This window comes from Neophocaena asiaeorientalis, unplaced genomic scaffold (genome assembly GCF_003031525.2).
Source record: "Neophocaena asiaeorientalis asiaeorientalis breed wild unplaced genomic scaffold, Neophocaena_asiaeorientalis_V1.1 scaffold523, whole genome shotgun sequence".
Taxonomy (NCBI): domain Eukaryota; kingdom Metazoa; phylum Chordata; class Mammalia; order Artiodactyla; family Phocoenidae; genus Neophocaena; species Neophocaena asiaeorientalis.
The window spans coordinates 1,720,589-1,742,735 of NW_020175436.1; the positions used below are offsets into that span (position 1 = coordinate 1,720,589).

At 52.6% G+C, this 22,147-nt stretch overlaps 1 protein-coding gene across 1 annotated transcript in view; it reads left to right on the forward strand.

The window, feature by feature from the left end:
- The window catches only part of LOC112414983 (L-gulonolactone oxidase), a 28,911-nt gene that overhangs the window by 3,140 nt on the left and 3,624 nt on the right, over positions 1 to 22,147 (forward strand). Inside the window, exons 3-9 of the mRNA XM_024767734.1 lie at positions 586 to 711; positions 1,990 to 2,084; positions 5,945 to 6,035; positions 9,350 to 9,535; positions 16,902 to 17,009; positions 17,855 to 17,931; positions 21,551 to 21,700. Coding sequence (XP_024623502.1) covers positions 586 to 711; positions 1,990 to 2,084; positions 5,945 to 6,035; positions 9,350 to 9,535; positions 16,902 to 17,009; positions 17,855 to 17,931; positions 21,551 to 21,700 — 833 coding nt within the window. The remainder of the gene's footprint in view (positions 1 to 585; positions 712 to 1,989; positions 2,085 to 5,944; positions 6,036 to 9,349; positions 9,536 to 16,901; positions 17,010 to 17,854; positions 17,932 to 21,550; positions 21,701 to 22,147) is intronic.

Consider the following 22,147-nt stretch of genomic DNA (forward strand, 5'->3'; position numbering starts at 1 on the left):
ACATTCAGTAGAACCTGCAGCCTTAAACGTGCTTCGCGCGTGGGGGTGGGCGTGGAAGACAAGTGCTATGGAGCATTTCCCAGTCTTCCTTGACCCTGGAACCCCTCGAGGTATAAATCCTGAGACTGGTGTTCCACGCCCAGACACAAGGGTGAAAGAGTATGGATTCCTTTGAGTGACACCATGCATTCATTTCTTTATTAAAAAAAAGGGCCACCGCCCCTGCCCCCGGGAGCCTTCATCTACCCTGGGAGGCAGCTGAGGCCCATGTGGGCCAACACGAGGAGACGGGCCTTCTTCTGAAGGTGCCAGGTGCCTTTGAAAGGTTTTGCCCAGGAGAAGAATGTGATCAGGTTTGCCAGCTGCCTCGGGGAGCACGCCCAGGAGCCCCACTTTGGGGTGCTTCCTTGGTTCTCCCTCCCACTCGCTCTCGGGCCCGTCTCTCTGGCTCTTTCCTGGAGTGGCCTGCACAGCGGCCTCCAGCCAGGCAGGGCCTTGGGGGGCTGGGAGCCCAGAGCCTGGGTGGCCCCGTGGCCTCACAGGGAAAGGCCTGGGCCGGGTCTGACGCAGGCGTTGCCTCAGCAGGTGCTGGCCCTGGCCAGGCAGCAGAACAAGCGGGTGAAGGTGGTGGGCGGTGGCCACTCACCTTCAGACATCGCCTGCACCGACGGCTTCATGATCCACATGGGCAAGATGAACCGCGTCCTCAAGGTACTTGGAGCCCTGGGCTCCCCGCCTCTGCTGGGCCCCATGCCGGGCAGCCGTGGTCTCCGTCTCAGAGTCCAGGCGGAGACTCCTTAGCCTTTTCCCTTGGGCCTTATCCCCTCTCCACCTCTGAGTCCCAAGGTGACCCCCCAATTCCTGGTCCCCAGTGATCGCCCCTCCCCGGGGTCCTGCCTGGGCTTGCTCAGGCCTCTCGTCTGGTCTATGCGCCCCCTTGTGGCCACGGAGAGGATGTCCTTCCTCCCCTCCGGCCAGAGCCTCCTCTCCACTTCTCTAGAAGAAGAATGGGCAAGTCAGGACCCCAGAGGTGGACTCACAATGACAAATCCAGAAGGCTTTGCACTTAACTTGTTTTACGTATGGGGAAACTGAAGATCAGAGAGGGAGAGTGATTTGCCTAAGGTCACACAGCCGATCCGCAGCAGAGCGGGCTGCAGACTCAGGGGTCTGACATCAGCCCTGTGCTGGGATACTGTCCATGCAATTCAGCCATGAATTCAGGCCCCACCACCACTACCTCAGGTGCCTGCCTGGGAGTGAGAGTACTGGCAGGCGTGCTGCCCGTTAGGAGGGCTCCTGTTCTCACCTGACCTGATGGGGCCAGCTCCCCTGAGCTGTAATTTTTGCCAGGTACCCTCCCCTCCAGCCCTGCTAGCAGACGTTCTGGGTTTCTCTCTACTATTTAGTTCCTGATTTGCTCAGGCTGACGGTCACCACCCCGTAGAAAATGTTCCAGTCAAGACATCAGTCATGGCAGAAATTAACTCTGATCGCTAATCAGTAAGGACTGCGCTCCAGTAATTGATTTTGCCAGGCTCTGCGCTCGGGGTCAATGGAACGTGTGTTTTGGAGTCACACAGATGGGATTCTCATCTCGGTTCCGCCACCGATGTTTGTGTGACCTTGGGCAAGTGACTTCAAGTCCCTGAACTTGAGTCTCCTCGCTGTGAAATGGAGGGAGACGTCTCCTCCCCCAGCCCCTGGGGCAGCCATGGTTGGGGGCGGTGGGTCTCAGGACACAGCACAGTTCTCCCAGTCCCGCAGTGACTTGGGCAAATCCCTTCCCTTCCCTGCTTCTTATTTCTTTCCCCTGTGAAAAGAAGGGTTACGCAGAATAGTCCCAAAGCCCCAGCACTCTAGGGCTCTGCCTGCACCCCTTGGGCTGCCTGCAGCGGGAGACACGCTTGTACTCACAGCCCTGCGGGACTGCAGGACAAGGACTGAGCGACGGCCTAGCTCATCCCAATCTCTGCTGGTCTCTTGCAGGTGGACACGGAGAAGAAGCAGGTGACCGTGGAGGCCGGCATCCTCCTGGCTGACCTGCACCCACAGCTGGACAAGCACGGCCTGGCCTTGTCCAAGTAAGAGCCACCTCCCTGATTCCCAGGTGGGCCAGTGATGGCCCCTGCTCCCTGCCCTGGCCTTGGCTGGACACTCAAGCATCTGTCAGGAGCCGGAGAGAAGTACTTCTTAGGATGCACCTGTTTCTCTGGACCCCTGTTCCTCCCCCACAGAGTACCCATCTCCCCATCCCCTGTGTTCAGGGGCTATTGTGTGAGAATAGAAAGAAACAGGCTAGCATTAAAAAACGTCTAGTACAGGGATGGGAAAACCATGCATTAAGCCTTTCTTAAAACTTGCAATAAAACTATATGAACCCAAACAGAAAGATATACAAAGTAAGCACTCAGAGAAGCAGAAGAGCATATGCTGATTGAGACACAGGGCTTCCCGGTATACCTATATGTGGCTTCACTTGTTTTTCCTTCCAAACGTGGTATCAGTGAATGCTCAAGTTTAATATCAGGAGGCTTCCACCGAAATAGGAAATGAATTTGGCTGAATGCAGCCAAAGGAGTGAATGTCTAACTGTGGGGCTTCAACCACTAGAAACAAGTGACAGAATTATTTTGGATATTGGGGTAGCAATCTCTTCACAGCTGGAATTGCCACCATAGAAGCCTGTGGTTGGTCTTCAAGTGTGGGTGGTCCATTCACCTGGCTTTCTCATTGCAGGCCCTGAGGCATCACTATACTTTTTCACTCTGAAAACCATTCTGTTTCTGCCTCTCCAAGGGTCATGGCAACTCAAACATTTATGGAGTGTCTACCATGTGCAGGCTTTGTTCAGGCCCAGAAGAGGCCAGGATGAATAAAACCCAGACCCACTCACAAGGAGCTCCCTGCAAGGCAGGGAGACAGACCCACGAAGTGACAAGCGTGACACAAAGCAAGAGGCTCAATGCCAGAGAAGTGTTCAGGGCACCGTGGTGTTCCTGGGGGCCCGTGTTCAGCCTTGGCCGGCAGGGGAATGTGTGAATGGATGGGAATCAGGGCAGGCTTCCTGCAGGAGGGTGCCCTTGGTTGAGCCCTAAAGGATGACCTGATGTGAACCAGAAAAACGAGAGGAGAGAAGGGATTCAGGCAGAGAGAGCAGCGTGAGTGAAAGCCCAGGAGAGGGAAGGTGTGGGAGCGTGCAGGGGTCTGTATGCAGCTAGCGGACACATCTCCGTGACCAGCGACTACAGGAGATATGTTCTGTTAATCACAGGCTTTAGCTTCTGGGCCCTGGAGCATCTCTGTGCCCTGTTCATGATATATCTCTGTCCTCCCTGGGGACCCAGTCCTCCTCCAGTACCTGCCTACCCAGGGCTCATCTGCCTCTCGAAGGGAGTTTGGGTGTCCTGTCCTGTGTATCCCAGGGGCCACCTAGGTCTGCAGCTCCAAGGATGCTGTGGGGACCTCGGGAGTGGCTGGGGGATTGGGGGAAGCACAGAGCCGCGTCAGGCCGCATGCCGGTGGCTTGATGTCCTCTCTCATCATATCATCATCCCTGGGAGGAAGGCCCCATTTAAGGATGCATAAAGCAGGGTCTTGAGGCAAAGGTGCTTCTCAAAGTCACACAGCTGGGAAGCTCTGGAGCTTCCACTGTGTGGTGAGCCAGAGGGAGCAGGACACAGGCGCTGTTCCTAAGAGGGAGGACAGCAGCTTGGTGAAGACCCCAGCTCCAGAAGCAGGCCTGGGTGCAAATCCTGCTTCTGCCTCGTACCAGCTGTCACTCAAGTTCCTTGACCCTTCTGGGCCTCAGAGTTCTCATCTAGAAAATGGGTCTGTGAAATAGGGGCGCTCAGAGGCCTGCGTGAGTCAGAGGTGCCCCACATAGTAATTACCAAGTAAGTGTCGGTTCCCCCTTCATTTTCCTGGCTCTGTCTTGCTCCACACACCCTGGAAGTGACCTTTCCCCTTGTTCTCTCCACCCCTCGGGGGACTAAAGTCTAATCCTTCCTTCCTAGGTCTTCCTCCCTGAGGGCCTCACGTTTGTCCAGCTTATTTCTTTTACTTATTTATTTATTTTTATTGAAGCATAGTTGATTTACAGTGTTGTGTTAGTTTCAGGTATACAGGAAAGTGATTCCGTTTCATATATGTGTGTGCGTGTATTCTTTTTCAGATTCTTTTCCATTATAGGTTATCCCACGATATTGAATATAGTTCCCTATACTATACAGTAGGTCCTTGTTGGTTATCTATCTTATATATAGTAGTGTGTATCTGTTAATCCCAAACTCCTAAGTTATCCCTCTCTTTCCCCTTTGGTAACCGTAAGTTTGTTTTCTATGTCTGTGAGTCCACTTGTGGTCTGTAAATAAATCCATCTGTGTCGTATTTCAGATTCCACATATAAGTGATAGCATATGGTATTAGTCTTTCTCTTCTGACTTAATTCACTCAGTATGATAATCTCGAGGTCCATCCATGTTACTGCAAATGGCCTTATTCCGTTCTTTTTTATGGCTGAGTAATATTCCATGTCCTTATCCATCCATCTGTCAGTGGACACTTAGATCAGCTCTTTCTTTTAACGTGGTCCCAAGCCCATTTCCGTGTTGCTCGTTAGTCTCTGTGAGCTTCGTGGATGAGGGTAGACTTACTGCAGGTTGGTGAACCATCCCCTCCCCCGTCACGGGCACATGGTCGCCCTGAGTTCTGCACTATCGTTCATGACGCTGTGATGAATATCTTCGCGCATCTGCCTTTCCACACGCTGGGGCATTCCCTGCGACAGGACTTCTGTGGTCTTCTTTTAACATTCTGGTATTTTCACAAGGGGTGATATCACCAAGTCACCCAACTAATGTGGACAAAAAGGTAAGAGTGACACAAGAGTGAGGGTAGAGGAAGGAAGAGGCTTCAGTTTCTTTCCTCCTCTTCCTGTTTCACCAGGGCTGCCCAGGTCCCATTGCAGGAGGGTATGAGGCTAGATTTTCTCTTCCTTGTCAACCTGCCTCTTTGGAAGCCAGGGCCCTCCTGCCTCTGGGGCCCTGGGTCTGTGCTGAGGGCCAGGTTGGGTCCAATACCCGCCCTCCCGGCTGGGCCCGTTTCTCAAGTGTGAACCAAGGCAACTGGGCTATCGTGAAGCTGTCGTGTAGCATGCAAAGCTCCAATCTCCTTGGCTCCCAGTGGGCCTTCTGTAAACACTGGTTCCTTTCTCCTTTCAGCCGGGGCTGGGATGTCTCAGAGAAAGCTCCTGAGAAGTAAGATTTCTGAAAAACTCCTGACCCACTCTCTTGCCTGGACCCTGAGATCTGAGCACATCTTTCTAATTCCTGTCCTCAGAGCCCACGCCGGTGGAGGCGTCTTATTCCCCTTTAGGAATCTGGTCCTCGTGTACACAGCATCCTCTTATTATTTGTTCCAGGGCCTGGAACGCCAGGCTGAGGGGTGCGGGCTTGATCCTGGAGGCCCTGGGGGACCCTGGAGGTTTCTGAGCAGGGGGTGACATGATCTCCTTCTCCTGTGTCCTCCTACTATCCTGGGATGGCTGTGCAATTCTGACATGGGGACTCTACAGGCCTCGATAGGCTGGGTCTGGAGAAGTCTGGAGAAGTAGGAGCGTTTGGCCTGTGGTTGGTGGAGAAGATATTGCTGGCAGATGGATGTCGGAGGAAAGGGATGTTCTAGGCTGCAGAAAGCCCGAGGCAGGCAGGCAGGCCTCCCCTCGGAGCTGAGCCGTATCCCCACTAGCTCATCTGACGGGCCACGCGGCTCACAGACAAGGGCTGGCTTGAGTCAGACGATCTAAGATGGGGTAAGTTGGGGACGAGATTCCCAGGCAGGAGATGGATCAACTATTCTGCTCTGAGGGGCCTCACACTGAAACCCCAGGGGGCATTGTCACAGGAAGCCTAACTGGTCCCTTCGTCCCTCCCCCTCCCTCCAGCCTGGGAGCCGTGTCAGATGTGACTGCAGCTGGCGTCATCGGGTCCGGAACGCACAACACGGGGATCAAGCACGGCATCCTGGCCACCCAGGTGAGTCTATCTGCTTCGCCACTGACTGCCAGGGAGAGGGGAGGTTGGGACGGAGCCCCTTTCACCCTTTGCACCGTGGCTGCTGGACAAGCAGGTACTCCAGGGCAGTGTCGGCACAGCTCCACGAGGGCCTCAAACCCACCCGGTCTCACCTCTGACGGAGACTCGGCAGGGGTCCTTCAGAAACATCGTCTCCCCTAACCCTCATCCGTTCCCAGCAGACACAAGCGACGAAGGCGCCCTCATGCATGTTGACGCAGCCCTGCCTCTCAGGAGCCTCCTGGCCACCCTGGGGAAAAGGGCAAGCAGAGCAAAGGGTTCCATCCCCATTGAAAGGTCTGAGGCAGGAGCCAGGCAAAGCGAGGGGACTTTCCAGATTAGCAAGTCGGGGAGGAGCCAGGAAGGAGCCCAGCACAGGCAGGCCTGGGATCCGCACCTGACCTTCACCAAAAAGCATTTCTTAAACTTCACAAGAGCCCAGTTTGGGGCACAAGTTTGGGGCTCAGACCTGCACCCCAGACCTAAGCCTGATGTGTGCTGTGTGCGGCACGTAGGCAGATTTTTAACTCCTCTGGACATTCCTGTTTTCAGCTGTCACCTGGGGAGAATACTCCTCAACCCAGGGAGGGTGTTCAATGAGACAGCATGTGTCAATGCCAGGGGGCTGGATGACAGTTCATGACGCCTGCGTCAGGAGCCACCCCTTTGGGGGGCAAACTCCTTTAACTTTCAGTTTTAGGAGGAGCTTCTAACAGGCCAGGCTATGGCTCCGTGAAGCAGGCTGCTGGGGGGTACCCGTGGAGGCTGGCCACTCACTCTCGGGGGAGGGAGAGAGACCCTCGTGCTGGCCATAGCTCACCGCGTGCCTCTCTGCCGAAGTCCACCTACACTCTGGGCCATGTGGCCTCTGGCCATCGGAACATCACTGCTAAGTGCTGGGGTTTGGCTTTTGCCTCCCAGCTCTTTGACTATTGTCTGTGTGACCAGGGAGGGGACAGGTCTCTTCCCCTCTGGCTGCCTCAGTTTGCTCCCCTGGAGAATGGGGATGATCGCAACAGCAGTGCGTGCAGGGTGCTTAGCTGAGTGTACACAGTTAGTGCTCAATACATGTTTGTGATGGGTTTGTATGTAGGACAAGGCCCTTTCCAGAGCCCACACTACGCTGTCAAAGAAATGTCAGCATCCTGGCGGCACTGACCGCACTGACAGCTTACGTGTTCCCCAGTCAGCCAGCCAGGAGCACGGCTCCTCTGTTCTAAGGAAGACGGACACCCCGGCAGGTGCTGTCTGACTGTGGCTTCTGGGAGCTGGTCCCACGTGCTCCAGTCCAGAGCTGCATGGGGTGGATAGAAAATGGCCAACAGCACTTTCCAGGGCTTCACTTTGTTTTCTCACACACCACGAGGGGGAGCCACTTCAGAGTTACTGTTCCTTAAATCTGCACTTTGCTTTCTCATCAACCTTATGCACTCACACTGGTGGCCCTTGTCCTTTTCCTCCCCCCTCTTTCAAGCACAAAAGCCTCAGAGAATCACCAGGCAAGGGAGAGGCATCCTGAGGGGATGCCATGAGCCAGGGAAGGGGAAAGGCCCAGGGCATTCGACCACGAAGCAAAGCAAGGTAGGTTTTGTGGGACCTGATTCCCAGGCACTCAGAGCCCTCCATAGACTTGTCATTACCCTCTCAGAGCAGGGTTCACCGTCCAGGAGAGCCCAGTGGTAACTGGGGCTGAAGGATAATAAACCACCCCTCCCAAGATTTGGCCACAGTCCTAGTCTACTCTCCAGGGGTGAGGTCAAGCTGGTTGCCTCAGTTTCTACAAAATGATCAGCAGAGTATGGAAAAGAATTCTGAGTGGCCAGAAATCAAAATGCTCATGAGATTTACTGGCCACTTCCCTGAGGGGGCTCAGCTGAACAGGATGGGCCCCTGCACGCAGGAGACGGGAGGGGACTGGCATATTTAATATCCACTGTACCCCAGGCAGTTAGCTGGGTGCATCACATACTCTCTCTGAGTTGGTTATTCTCCTCATTTCACAGATGAGGGAACAGAGAGGTTAAGTCACATGTCCAAGGTCACACAGCTGGTGAACCATTGTCCACCTTTATTGTCACTGGACCCTGCTGCAGTGTTTCACTGGCAGCTCTCATGCTCTGCCCTGGATCTCAGACAAAGTCTGCTTTTTTTTTTTGCGGTACACGGGCCTCTCACTGTTGTGGCCTCTCCCGTTGTGGAGCACAGGCTCCGGACGCGCAGGCTCAGCGGCCATGGCTCACGGGCCCAGCCGCTCCGCGGCATGCGGGATCCTCCCGGACCTGGGCACGAACCCGCGTCCCCTGCATCGGCAGGCGGACTCTCCACCACTGCGCCACCAGGGAAGCCCCAAAGTCTGATTTTTATAAAAATCATTCTGACGCCCTCACTCCTACAGAGGGCCACCGTGCCCCATTTCTGCCAATGTCTCCTCTTTCGTCTTGGTTGCTCTTAATTAGAATTAGTTCAGCTGTATCTGTTCTCTCACCCTGAGCACCCAGCCACCAACTGCACACGTCGAAAGCAATTTGCATCCAAATGAGCAGGTAGCAGAGTGTGGAAAAGTACTTCCACAGGCAATGAAAGAGGATTCCTCTGGAAATGGGGGCCAGGATACTGACGATAACCGCCTGTCTTCAACTGCGCAGCCCACTCTTTGCAGAGACCAGAGGTTTCCAGTTGTGTGTGGCCAAGTAGGGGAATCTAGTTCCTGAGGCAAGTGAGAGGTCCCCGAATGAGAAGATGGACTCGAGTCGGTGCCCAGGGGGGCAACAGGCAGAGACAGCCTGCAGGGGACCCTGGTCCCCGGGCTGCGTGTTGGGACAGCAGGGCCGGCTCTCCCCCGGATGCACACACATCCTCCCTTTGCCTTCACAAGCCCCCTGTACCCAGGGCCTCAGGGCTCTTTGGAGCCTGTGTCATCTTAGACTTCTTCCGGGCAGAGGACAAGCTCGCTGCATCCCGAGTGTGAAGTCCATAGAATGACCAAGGCAGTGGTGGGAGGACAAGCCACTGGGGTCCCACGGAACCACATGGCTGAGGGCCGATGCCATCCAGACACAGCCTCCTTCTCCCCATTTCCCCTTCCTCCCTCCCCCAAGACTGAGGCTCCCTCAGGCTGTGACTGGAGACCCAGCTGGGAAAGTTCCCTGTGACCAGATGACGGTGGGCTTCTGGGACTAGGAGACACCTGGCCTCACTTCCAAGGACAAACGGGGAAGTGAGGGCATCACCCAAAGTCTAGGGGTTCTGAAATGTGGCTCTTCTCCCACTGCCAGGTGGTGGCGCTGACCCTCCTGACGGCCGACGGGACCATTCTCTTGTGCTCTGAGTCCAGCAACGCAGAGGTGTTCCAGGCAGCACGGGTGCACCTGGGCAGCCTTGGAGTCGTCCTCACCATCACCCTGCAGTGCGTGCCCCAGTTCTACTTGCAGGAGACTTCCTTTCCCTCAACCTTGACAGAGGTACTGTCTCTCCTTCATCACCGCTCAGCCTCAGAAAATAAATGGAGGGCATTAGTAAGTCATGCACCACTGAGAGCCCCCGCGGCTCTGTAGGCCCCCTGCATGGGGCAGTGGGCTGACCTCACCAGACCTTCGTTGGCCCTAGGTTACTGTAGCAGTATCCCTTTGTGAGCAGGTCAGGGGAGCTCAGAGGAACTGGATGATGGGGGGCAGAAAGGATAGCTTCTGATTGATAGTAGTGTTTTTTTGAATGAATGAAAACCCATGTTGGTTAGCTGGATGGATGGATGGATGGATAAATGGATACGTGGATGGATGATGGATGGATGGATGCATGAATGGATGGATGAATGGATGATGGATGGATGGATGAATGAGATGAATGACTGGATGGATGGATGGGTAGCATGGAGTAGGCCTGAAATGCCTGGCAAGCATGGACCTATCCCTGGTAATCACTAAGCTATAGGACTCAAATCTATGGTTCCAAGTTCCTTGGCATTTGAGTTCCTCCATAATCACCTCACCATTCAATACAGGTAGACCCTCTGTGCAGATGGAGTCGGCAGTGATGCAAACACTACTGGCCCCACATGGTTATGGTGGGATTGGGGACCACATTGACCTGGCCTTGAATGCTGGCAGTACCACTTCCAAGCTGTGACCCTGAGCCAGCCACTGAACCTTGCTGAGCCTCAGTTTCCTCATCTAAAAGCAAAGTAAATCATGTCTACCTTAAAGTATTGAATCTGAGGATTAAATCAGATAACACCTGCAAAGTGTCTAGTTCAGTATTAAAACATGTTCCCCATGGTACCTAGTCAGGGACGAATGGAAAATACTGTTACCTAGAATCTGGTCTAAAAATCCTTACCCTTGGAATTTCTAATGCATTAAACCTCAAGGCAAAGGATTTAGATCCACAAGGCCCTTTACTCAGAGGTATGGTGTTCGGTGAAACTTTAACCCCAGAAACTTTAATCCCAGTTGGTGGCTGAGAAAGTGATTCTGGGGATGCCTGTAGGGGGCGCAGCATTGATCCCTAGAATATCAATGCTGAGCCTGCATGGACCAGTACTGGCAAATGAGCTGCCTGATGCTTTGGCCCAAGAAGGAATTGCTTGGCAGTGACGATGCATGGCTAAGCCAGGGAGCCCCACGAGGGTGGGGCTGGTCCATGTGACTGCCTGGAACCACCCCGGGCTCTGAGCTCTTGGGGGGCCACCTCCAGTCTGCCTCCCCAGACCAGCGTTAAGGGGCAGATCTAGGCCTCTTTTTCACTCCAAGCAGGCCCTAGCTTCAAATATAGTCACATTCTGAGGATGAGGGCTTCAATATATGAATTTGGGGTAGATGCGTTTCAGCCCAAAGCAGAGATCAACAGCCCCCTGGGCGGTTGACCATGGCAGTGGATGGGATCACCCACGGAGAGAGGGTCTGGGGGAGGAGAGAAGGGAGCCTTAGTCCTTAGTGTCCGGGACAGAGCAGCCAGGAGTCCAGCGCTGTGGGGAATCAGGGATCAACACGAGGGTCTGGCCATCAGGAGCCGTTGCTGACCTCGGTGAGAATGGTCTCAGTGGAGCAGTGGACAGGTTAAAGGGTGGGTGGGCATCTCAGGCAAAAAAGGGAGCTGGGCAGAGACCACCTCCAACCAGAAAGGGGCTGTAACGTGCTTAGTTGTTGAATCTATTTTCCTGCCTCTCACTTAGGTCAGAACTTGTTCATTTCGAAGCTGAATACTTTGACCCAGAGATAAAGAGATTGCTTCTTTTTGCAAGTAGGACTGGCCCCCGGGCGCGTGTGCGTCCACACACACACACACACACACACACACACACACACACAATTATACAGCAGTAACACTCAATGAGTATATTGTAAGGGCTCTGGGGAAGCAGGCAGGGCCCCAAGCCTGACTGTGCAGCTCACTCTGTGTGACCTTGACCAAGCCCCTCAAACTTCTGGAGCCCCGGTTTCTTTGTCTTTTAAAAGTGGGGTCAGATTAGGTGAACCCCGAGGTCCTTTTCAGCACAGACGTTCTGTAAACCAGTGCGACACTTTGATACAAGACTGTGTCCGCACCTCGTCACCCAGCCCTGCAGAGGGTCCTCTCTTACGTTATTCTTTCTTTCCCCTGGAGCATCTGGTGATGTTCTCGGCCCTTATCCCCGAGGAGGGGCGTGAACCCTGGTGGGAAGGCCCCGTCCTTCCCCTGGGACCCCAGCCCATCCTGCAAGGCCTCCAGGGGCTAGACCCTGCTCTTCCCCCTCTTCCACGAGTCAGCAGATCCCCCGTGGATTCTCTCCCTACCCACTAGCGGCTCCTGCTGCTAGGCCGCCCCGCGCCCTACACCCAGCTTAGTTCTCTGTCGGGCCCGGCATCAGCATACACAGGACGCCCACGGACAGCCTTCCCTGCCCCCAGTCGCCGGCCACAGATAAGGACTGCACAGAGGGTGGGTGGCATTTACAGCCCTGGAATTTACTGCCGGCAGTATGTACAGTCAATCGGCCCACATTCGATTCACTTTTGCCCTCTCTCCACTCAGAGCAGCCTTTAAGGGGCCCCTTCAAGGGGCTGGGAATGCTTGGGAAGAAGTGTAAGATGGAGGTGGGATCCAAGACCCAGGCTGCTTCCCTATAGGAGGAAACAGCCCATAGAGGAAGGAAGGAGGACCGATCGGAGAACCGTCGCTAGACCAGTTGTTCCTCACTCTTGAGTTGCATGGAGGTTTTCCTTCTAATCCAAAAGGAAAAATAATGGGGCCTCACTTCCAGGAGCACGCAGATTCCTGAGAACCGATAGGAAGACAGTAAACCTTCCTGGGTTCATACGTTGACATCGGCTCCCAGTTTCTTGCCATTCAGGTGTCTAGGAAGCTGTCCCACCTCCCCTGGGGCTATAGACCATGCTGCCCCGAGCGTTTGCCTCTAAGTAGCAGCTGCTCCGAGATGCACACAGCCCCCCAGCCTCATGTCCCCTCTAGACGAGGGTGGGCTCCCTGATGGCCAAGCCCTCCAGGTGGGCTGGTCGTGAGCCACAGGAGGGCATTGGAGGAGAGGACAGGAAGCCAGGACAAAGGACTGTGACGATGGCTTTCTGCATGTAAAGGCGGGTTTGAAGATTCAGCTTCTCGGCCACTTTTCCTTCCCTTGCGTGTCTTTCCTTTCCTATTCCCTTCCTCCCATCCAGCACGTGTATCTATCCTGGGGCTTCCAGCCTGAGCTCTGGAAGAGTCCCAGGAAAGCCACCACGAGGGTGCAGTGTAGAGCCTGTGACACCTCTCTGAGCCAGACCGCCCTCTCCACTGAGCCGCTGTGACTTTGCACAATTCCTCCCTCCCCCAGCCCCAGCTTGGATTCCTCACCGATACAGTAGGGATAGGAGCACCACTGTCCCCACGGGGTTGCTGTCAGGACTCAAGGACACACAGCACTTGAGTCCACTGCCCTTTATAGCCTCCGAGAGAGGGACCCTCAGTCCGTCCTCTCTCTGGCTTTATTCGAAGAGAATACTACCTACTGATACCTGCTCTAGACTCTGAATCTAACACTGCACTTTCCAGGCCACACATGCTGGTTGCCCTAATTTGCTCAGGAGCCTCTTAACATTTGTTTTCCCTCCTCCTTCCTGCTTGGTGGTCAGTTTCTGGAGAGCAGGGATGTTATCTGAGGTCTTTTTACCTCCCCAGGGTCCACAAAATACAGACCTCACTACCAGGTAACTCAAGGTCAGTTGGTCAAGAATTGGTCAAGAATTTATTGAAAATCCATCCCTTCTGGGATTTTCCGCATCTCCTCCCACCCATGCTGTGTGTGGTCCATCTCAGATGCAATTCCGTGCTTCCCGTGACTGATGTTCTTAACTACATCCCAACACGGTTTCTGAAGGTTGCTCAAAGCTGTATGAGGGGAAGGGGGAGTTCGGAATCAGTGCTTCTGGGCAGTGAGGCCAAGAAAAGGGCAGCCTTCATGGCTTTTTATGACAGTCTCAGCATTTCTGACTCTTTGCAGTCTGATTGGTATGAAATCACAGCCCGTGAGAGGACATGAGGATTTTGGAAATTGCTGTCAACCTTTTGCCCTTTATGCCGTGCAAACCATAATGAGATGTGAGGAGTACAGCTGGCTGCCTGCATCACCCGCTCCTGCTACGCTCTGGGAAGCAGGTTTGGTCCCAGGGACACACCAGCCTTGTCAGCAGCATCCCAATGCCTGCCACTATCTTGGGTGGCCGTTCGCTGATGACTGGGTAACCTCCAGCCACGGGACATGGAGCTCTCAGCTTCTGCTCTTGAGCCTGGTAACCAGGTCCCAAGAACCAGCTCAGTAGTGGCACTAATTTGGGGGGAATGAATCCTCTAGAACCCTTCATGCCAATAACATGGCAAGGAAGACTTCCTCTGGGGCCCAAACCCCTTTGATGGTGCTCCCAGGAACCACAAGTCAGACCGAGGAAATCCATGATCCTAGGGACCCTCCTCCTCCAGATAGGATTGTTTGTAGGCCCTGAAGGGAGAGAGTTAAGCTCACAATGGGATGGGCCTTGGATGGGCTCCATCGTTCAGCCACCACTCCATGCTAAGTTAGGGAGCACAGAGGGTACAGAGCTGGAGCATGCGTGGTGCATGCCTCCAGGAACTTAGAGTTTAGTGTCGGGGAAAAAGATATGCCTTGTCCCTCTAATTCAGGGAGGAAAAGAAATGACAGAGATCAGGAGAGAGGCACAAAATGTGATGTGAGAGTGGCTCTCATCACTCCATTCGGGGTGGAAATCTGGGCACGCATCTCTCAGTCACCAGAGCTGAGAAAGGGGCACCATTACATTTACTGCTAAGACTCTGGGCAATATGGGATGACCTTGGATGCTGGGACATGAGGAAATGGGGGATTTTCTGCTCTCTCATGTCCTAGCCCCATCCTCCATCCAAGCCCCAGACTGTGTTCCCTGCTCTCCCAGGAGAAAATCAGCTCTGCCCGGAGGTGATGGGTCAGGCGTCCACCACCCAGTCAGGAGGGAAGTGATAGTAACAGGGTTCTGGAGTTTCTTCCTGAACTTTCCCCAGGTCTATAGCCCAGCAGAAAAGGCCCTCCTCTTCAAATAAGGAATCATAGGGCCCTCCCGCATTTATTGTGTCCAAGGAGCTACGCTAGCAGCTCTAGGGCAAGGGGTTGGGAAACTACGGCCCACAGAGAACAGCTGGCTTACTGCCTGCTTTTGTAAATAAAGTTTTATTGGCACACGGCCACGCTCCTTGTTAATGTATCCTCTGTGGCTGCTTTCAGGCTACCATGGTAGAGTTGTGTAGCTGGAACAGAGACGGTAAAGCCTAAAATATTTACTATCTGGCCCTTTACAGAAAGAAAATTTGCTGATCTCTGCCCTCGGGGAGAAACTAAATATGAATGAAATCATCACTGACCTATAGGAGACGCTTGATGAATTTCAGAGACAGATGTATGCTTCAATACCTGTAATATACTTCTGGGATGGATGTGATATAAATAGAAACTGCTTAGAATGGAAGGAGAGAGCTTTGGGGCCGGGCGGGGGCGGATTTACATGGAGCTTTAAAATTACAATACATCTCAGGTCAGATCCCACTTTCCAGGTACTCCACTGTCACTCGTGGCCAGTGGTGAAGGTACCGGACAGTGTCTGTAGAAGGAGGCTTCTTAGTCCTGAACTGTTTGGGCTCGATTCCGTAGGAGATGGAGCGCTGCTGGGGATTTTTGAGCTGTGTTTTGGGATGCTTCCCTGTGACGTTGCCTGGAGAGGTGAAAAATGGAGCAAATTATGAGGCTAGTGCGAGAGGGCCGGTGAGAGCGAAGAAGGCAGCTAAGTCAGCCACCGTCCTTGGCAGCAGGAGCGGATTATAGGGAAGACTGGAGAGACACGTGCGGAGATGCAATAGGGTGACCGACAGCCTGGGCCTGGCATGGGCCGGGGGAGGCTTAGCATGGTAGCCAGGTCACTGGAAGGCAACCCATTCCTGTATCCCCCAGGCCCCATCAAGCATCGGTTAACAAGTTAGGGGGCCTCCCTGAAGTGATGACAAGGATCCAGAATTCTAAAGTTCCCCCACTGCTCCCAGATGCTCCAAACTGAAGTTTTAGGTGGGCTCACCTCAGCGCTTCATCTTGGCTTCACCTCCCTTCCTGATCAGATGTGGAAATCACAAGTTGTGTTTAACAGCTTATAAACTGCTTTCACATCCAGCAACTCCCTTGGTCCTCACAACAGTAGGAAGGGAGGGAGGGAGGAAGGGAGGGAGGGAGGAAGGGAGGGAGGAAGGAAGGAAGGGAAGGAAGGGAAGGAAGGAAAGGAAGGAAAGGAAGGAAGGGAAAGGAAGGAAGGAAGGAAGGAAGGAAGGGAGGAAGGAAGGAAGACTATTAAGGTCTCTACAGATGAAGACATGCTGCCCAGAGGCCTCAGAGGGCTTCTTGAGACTCACAGCTGAGAACTCGGCAGGTGGGGAATAGGGCCGGGGCCCTAAATGTGTGGCAGCATTGCTCACATTCAGAAACAAGACTCTCCACTGGGCACAGGCCACGTGGCAGGCACTCAACTCGGAAGCTTCAGCATAGGTTATTTCATTTCATCTGCACAAGTGCCCACATGTTATTGGTGGGAAAGCCAAGGCTCAGGGGATGTGGTTCCTGCAAGGTCGCCAGAGCCAGGACATGAATCCAGAACTTACTCCAGGACCACTGCTCCTCCCCTACCTCCCGGCTGCCTGTCAAACCCCAAATCCGTCTCTGCTTTGGCTCAGAACTTGTCCTGTATCCGCTTGATGGATGTCAAGGAGACATGATTTGCTCTGCAGTGTTATTTCCACGTGTGCAAATGATGAGCCACATTCGAGCAAGGCTCTCGTGTCCATTTTATTGAGGGCCCTGGACATGTCAGGCCTTGTGGGGGTAAGCGATGATGACAATGACAATGTAAGAGTAAGAGTGGCAGCAGCAGCCCGTACTCGTACAGGGCTCACCAAGCTTGTGACACCGTTTTAAGCACTTTCTAAGCATTAATGCATTTAATCTTCATAACAGTCCTGACATGGGTACTGTTATTAATCCCACTTTACAGATAAGGAAACTGAGGCACTTGCCCAAACTTACATAGATAGTAATTACTCAAGCCAGAACAAATGAGAGGTCGTTTTTGTCCTCTAAGTTACTAAAGGAAGTCCACCTGTAAGTGGATATTGTTAACGGCCAGCATCTTATAAGACACATTCTGTGCTATTTGGCAATGTTAGGACAAGTTCAGGTATTTTCTTTTGATGGTGGGCTCTGGCTCCCAGCATCCCCACCGTCATCCTGTGACCAGTACAATCTCTGCTCCTCCTTCCTGCCTCGGACAGGTTCTTGACAACCTGGACAGCCACCTGAAAAAATCCGAATACTTCCGCTTCCTCTGGTTCCCGCACAGCGAGAACGTCAGCGTCATCTACCAGGACCACACCAACAAGGTAGCCGGGGCATCTTCCCCTCCTCACACACAGCCCACCATTCCCACACGTCCCCACCCACCCCCGCCAGCTCCCAGGGCGCCTGACGCCTGTTATCGTGCTGTTGAGCCGTGAGAGGTGAGAGGAAAAGCAAGGGTGAGCATCACTGAGCCTGAGGAGAGAAGCACAAAAGGCCAGAGGGTGGAAGGAAGAAGGAAGGTGGGCCCAGTAAGGGTCCATGTGTCTGCGGGGAGGGATGCGTAGGGGTGAGGTCAAGAGACAATCTAGATGTGGGGCAGGGGAACAGGGGACAGAGGTGTGGGCAGGACAGGATAGGCTGAGTCCTAGGAAGCTGGGCTAGACCTCAGAAGCCAGCTAATACATCCCACCTTCCCTCCAGCACCCCCATCTTTCCCACCCCCAACCGTACAGGTGAAGAAACCCTTGGTTTTGTCTCCCCACTGTGACCTTAGCAAACAAGCTGCTTCTCAGCAGAAGAAAACAAAACCGTCACTTAGGGTGATGTTGATTGAACAAGTCAGGCAAAAGCCAGGACACCTACTGTGTGTATAAGGGGCTGGCGTAGGGTTCATAAAGGATGATTGCTGGACACCCGGCTCGTGGGCTCTGAAGAGGAGGGACAGATGCACATTTTTGTCTTGTGCAAAATACATGAACATATAAAAAAAGCATGAAACCGAGGGGATAGGGCATGGGAATCAGCGGTAGGAAGTGAGGCTTTCAATCATCCTGGCAGGTGGGTCACCCTTCCCCCGTGACACACACACAGCCTCTCCTGGGACACATCTCCTTCTAAGGAGACACTCAGCTCTGGCCCCAAACTGACCACAAATTCTGCTTCCCAGCCTCCCTCCTCTTCAGCCAACTGGTTTTGGGACTATGCTGTGGGATTCTATTTACTGGAGTTCCTGCTCTGGATCAGGTAGGAATGCAAGTGTCTCTTTTCCCAGCACCCGCCATATACTGTTGCAGATGTGGTCCATCAGAAGAACAACGTCCTACCTAGTTGTGCAAACTGGGTCTGTCTCCTGGGTCCAGAGCAGGGGTTTTCAACCCTGGAGAGCTTTTTAAAAAATACCAGTGCCCAAGCCACACTCCCTGGCTCACAGGTGTTGTGAAGCTTCATATTGTCCTGTTTCTTACCTCCTTCCCAGCCTGAAGTCTGTGCTCAGGCTCAGGCCCCATGTCTGCCACCAAACACGTAACTATGAGTGATGGGGAAGGTTTTATGGGGCCTTGAGTGGTGACTCTGTATCCAGCCAAGACATGGAATGGCATCAGATAAAGATTTTTGAAATGTTTCATACATGTAAATAATATAGGCAACACAAATTTAAAATATAAAGACTAATATAGTAAGCACCCACATCTTGTTGTTGCTACCGTATTAAGAAGTGAGACAACACTAGTAAAATTGGAGTCCTCTTGGTGGAACTCCCAGATCACAGTATCTCCCCAAAAAGGTAAACCACCCCCCTAGACTTTATGCTTATCACTCTCTTGCTTTTATCGATACTGTAGTTTTCTGAATCCTGAAAGAAGAAACTGGTAATTCAGCTTTGATAGTGATATTTTTCCGTGTTGATATGAATAGCTGTAAGTAGTCATTTTTCACGGTACGCATTTACCGCAATGTATGTATCCATGCTCTTGTTGATGGATATTTGGGTTGTCTCCAGGAATATTTTTGTCCATTACAAACAACGTTCCTGTGAGCATTCTGGAAAATTGCTTCTGATGTCTTGAGTGTATAATCATGAGTGGAATTCCTGGGTCACCCAGTATAAGCATCTTTCGTTTTATAAGATCAAGTTGTTCTCCTAAGCAGTAATACCAAGTTAACTGCCATGCACTGTAAGGTTCTCTGTCCTCCATAAGCTGGACAAAATTGGACCTGTCAGGCTTTTAAATTTTTGTGTGCTGTGTGTTAAATGGTACCTCATTATGGTTTTTAATTCTTATTTCCCTGATTATTAATAAGGTTGCCCAGCTTTTCAGTTTATTGATCTTTCAGATTTCTCTTCTGTGAGGTGCCCATTTACGCACTTTGTTCTTTTAAAAAATTGGGTTGTTTTTTTCTTAGTGTTTTGTACAGCTTTATTTACATGTATCTTGAGCACGGGCCCTTTTCTGGTTATGTGTGTTGCGTCACCTTCTCCCTGTTGGTGTCTTATCTTTCACTTTCATGGTGTTTTATCATGTGTAGATGTATTTAATTTTATCGAATGTAGCCATCTAGTCTTTTATCTTGAGGACTCTGGTGTCTTTTTAAAGACGGTGAGCCCAACCTAGAGGCCATCGCTCCATCAGATGACGGATCGGGGGCGAGAGTGGAAAATGCCCAGCCAGCTTCTCTCCCCTTCCATCACAGCAGCCTGGCAGTTGTATGTGCTTGTGTCTGTGGAGTCTGGTCCCAGGGAGCATCTAAATAAATTGGGCTGTAAATCACAGTTGGCACATCCCAGCCAGGGCGGATGCTCCGAGGGAGCTCCGTGACCTCTGAGCACAGCCCATGTGGCCCCCCTTTTCATGTCTTCTGGAAACTGCATCCACCCAGCCTCATCCCTGCAGCTCTGGGCCTCTCGCTGAATTATGTGCCCAAGGATGCGGGAATGAAAACTAACATAATGGATTGGATACCTGGTGACTTAATGGCTGCTTTGCGATCAGACTCACTATAGCCCCATGAGGGCAGGGATGCCGTCTGTCCTGTCACTGTCAATCCTCAGAGCCCCAGAGAACACCTGGCACCTAGAGGAGGCTCATAGTATTTGTGTAGGAAATGCTAACGAAAAGCTTGGTCCCTGTCCTTGAGGTGTTCAGTAGCGGTCAACCGTAGGGGTGATGGTGTTGGCCCTGGCTGACCAGGACAGAGAGACAGGCTTTCTCGGGAACAGATCCCTGGAGGGTCAGCCAGGACCAGGGCCAAGCTCAGCTCCTGTGCTGAGAACAGCCTGGTGCCCTGGGGCCGGTGGGAGCTGCCCCATGGCCATGCTGGCCTGGGACACCAGAGAGCATCTGCCTTGAGAGAGACAGCGTTCTCCTCCTCCCCTCCCAACCCCTGCAGGAGAAGGAGAAGCAAGGAGAAGGCTGATTTTGCTTTCTTGGCTTCCCAACACATCTACAGTGAAAATTGATTTCTTTTATAAAGACAAAAAAAATGAACTTTAATCTGTGCGTGTGTGTAAGTATACATTTGGAAGAATGTGACTTGGTGAATGAGTTTCCCAGAGCAGAAAGCCAGGTGACGGCTCCTTCGTGGCCCAAGAAGCGCAGAGCCTTCCCTTTGCAATTCCTTGGGCAGCTCATTTCCAAACACAAGAATCCATAAGCCCAGCCCGCATGCTAGGCCACTGGCCCCCACTGGCCGCTTACAACAATCAAGTCCTCCCAGGATGGCCAGGTGTGGAAGGAGGGTGAATTACTACAGTCCTTATGGAAATTAAACTGGCAGCAACTTGCTGAAATTAAAACTCTGCCTGCCCTTTGCCCCAACAATCTGGTAAGAATATAAGTACAAAGACCTTTGTTATGGTGTGGCATGTGGTGATACTACACCGAAAATGACAGGTTTTGGCGAGGATGTGGAGAAATTGGACCCTTCTGCGCTGTTGGTGGGAATGTAAAATGGTGCAACCGCTAGGGAAAACAGTATGGAGGTTTCTCAAAAACTTAAAAATAGAATTTCCATGTGACCCAGCAATTCCACTTCTGAGGATATATCGGAAAGAACCGAAAGCACGATTACAAAGAGATATTTGCACACTTGCGCTCACAGCAGCATTATTACAACAGCCAAAAGGTGGAAGCAACACAGGTATCTGATGGATGACTGGATAAACAAAATGGGGTATGTCCATACACCGGAATACTATCCAGCCTTAAAGGAAGGACATCCTGACCTGACACATGCTACAATGTGAATGAGTCTTGAAAACATTATGCTAGGTGAACTAAGCCAGACACATAAAAGGACAAATATCGCGTGATTCCACTTTTATGAGGCACCCAGAGTAGTCGAATTCATCGAGACAGGAAGTAGAATGGGGGTTGCCAGGGGCTGGAGGGAGGGCGCAATGGGGAGCTGTTGTTTAGTGGGGACAGAGCTTCAGTTTTGCAAGATTCTGGAGATGCACCACACAGCGATGTGAATATACTTAACACTACTGAACTGTACACTTAAACAATGGTTAAGATGGTAAATTTTATGTTACGTGTTTTTTTTTTTTTTTAATCAAAGTTTGGGTTTTTCACCAAACCCAAACCCTGAGAATAACCTAGTCATTAAAGGGGAAGAGAGGGATAAAATGTGAGATAAAATCCATAACTGGATCACGGGGCAGCCATGGAGAGAGTGATGGAGGGCGATATTCACATTCCCTGGAGGGATTTCCAGGCTGTAGGTAAGCGTACATGGCAGAGTATGTGGAGAATGAAGTCCTGGTTTGTAAAGGACTCAGCCCGGCGCCGAGCAAACAGCCGGCACTCACTCACTGCTGGATAATACGATGATCACAGGCCCCTCTGCCCTGCCCCCCCAGCACCTTCCTCCCAGGCCTCGTGGGCTGGATCAACCGCTTTTTCTTCTGGCTCCTGTTCAATGGGAAGAAGGAAAACTGCAACCGCAGCCACAAGATCTTCACCTACGAGTGCCGCTTCAAGCAACACGTGCAGGACTGGGCCATCCCCAGGTAGGGGCCGTGTGGGCCAGCCTGCGGGTGGGTCGGCAACAAACAGATTCCCTTGGGATCTGCCCTAGCACGTACACTGCCAACCAGGCTCCCCGTTGTACCTGTTATTAGTGGGGGGGCAAACTGGAGGCTCTGAATCCCCATCCGGTGCTCTTGCACCATTGTGACTCTCAGGGAAACCAGCCAGGGGATCCCCTCCGCTTTCCCCATCAGCTCCTCTCCAGCCATGCAGCTGGGTAACAGCAGGCTGGCCAGCATCTGGTTTTTCTGAAAGACTGTCACCTGCGTTGTCCCTCGTCGGCTGAGTCCATGGAGCAGGCTGGGGGCCGGTACGCTGCATCTCAGTCCCTAGGGACACACCCCCTCGGGACTGAGGCTAGGTCTGTAGCCCAGATCACTGCAGCTTTCTCTCTGAATTGCCCCTCTTTGTCCCTCTTCAAGAAAAGG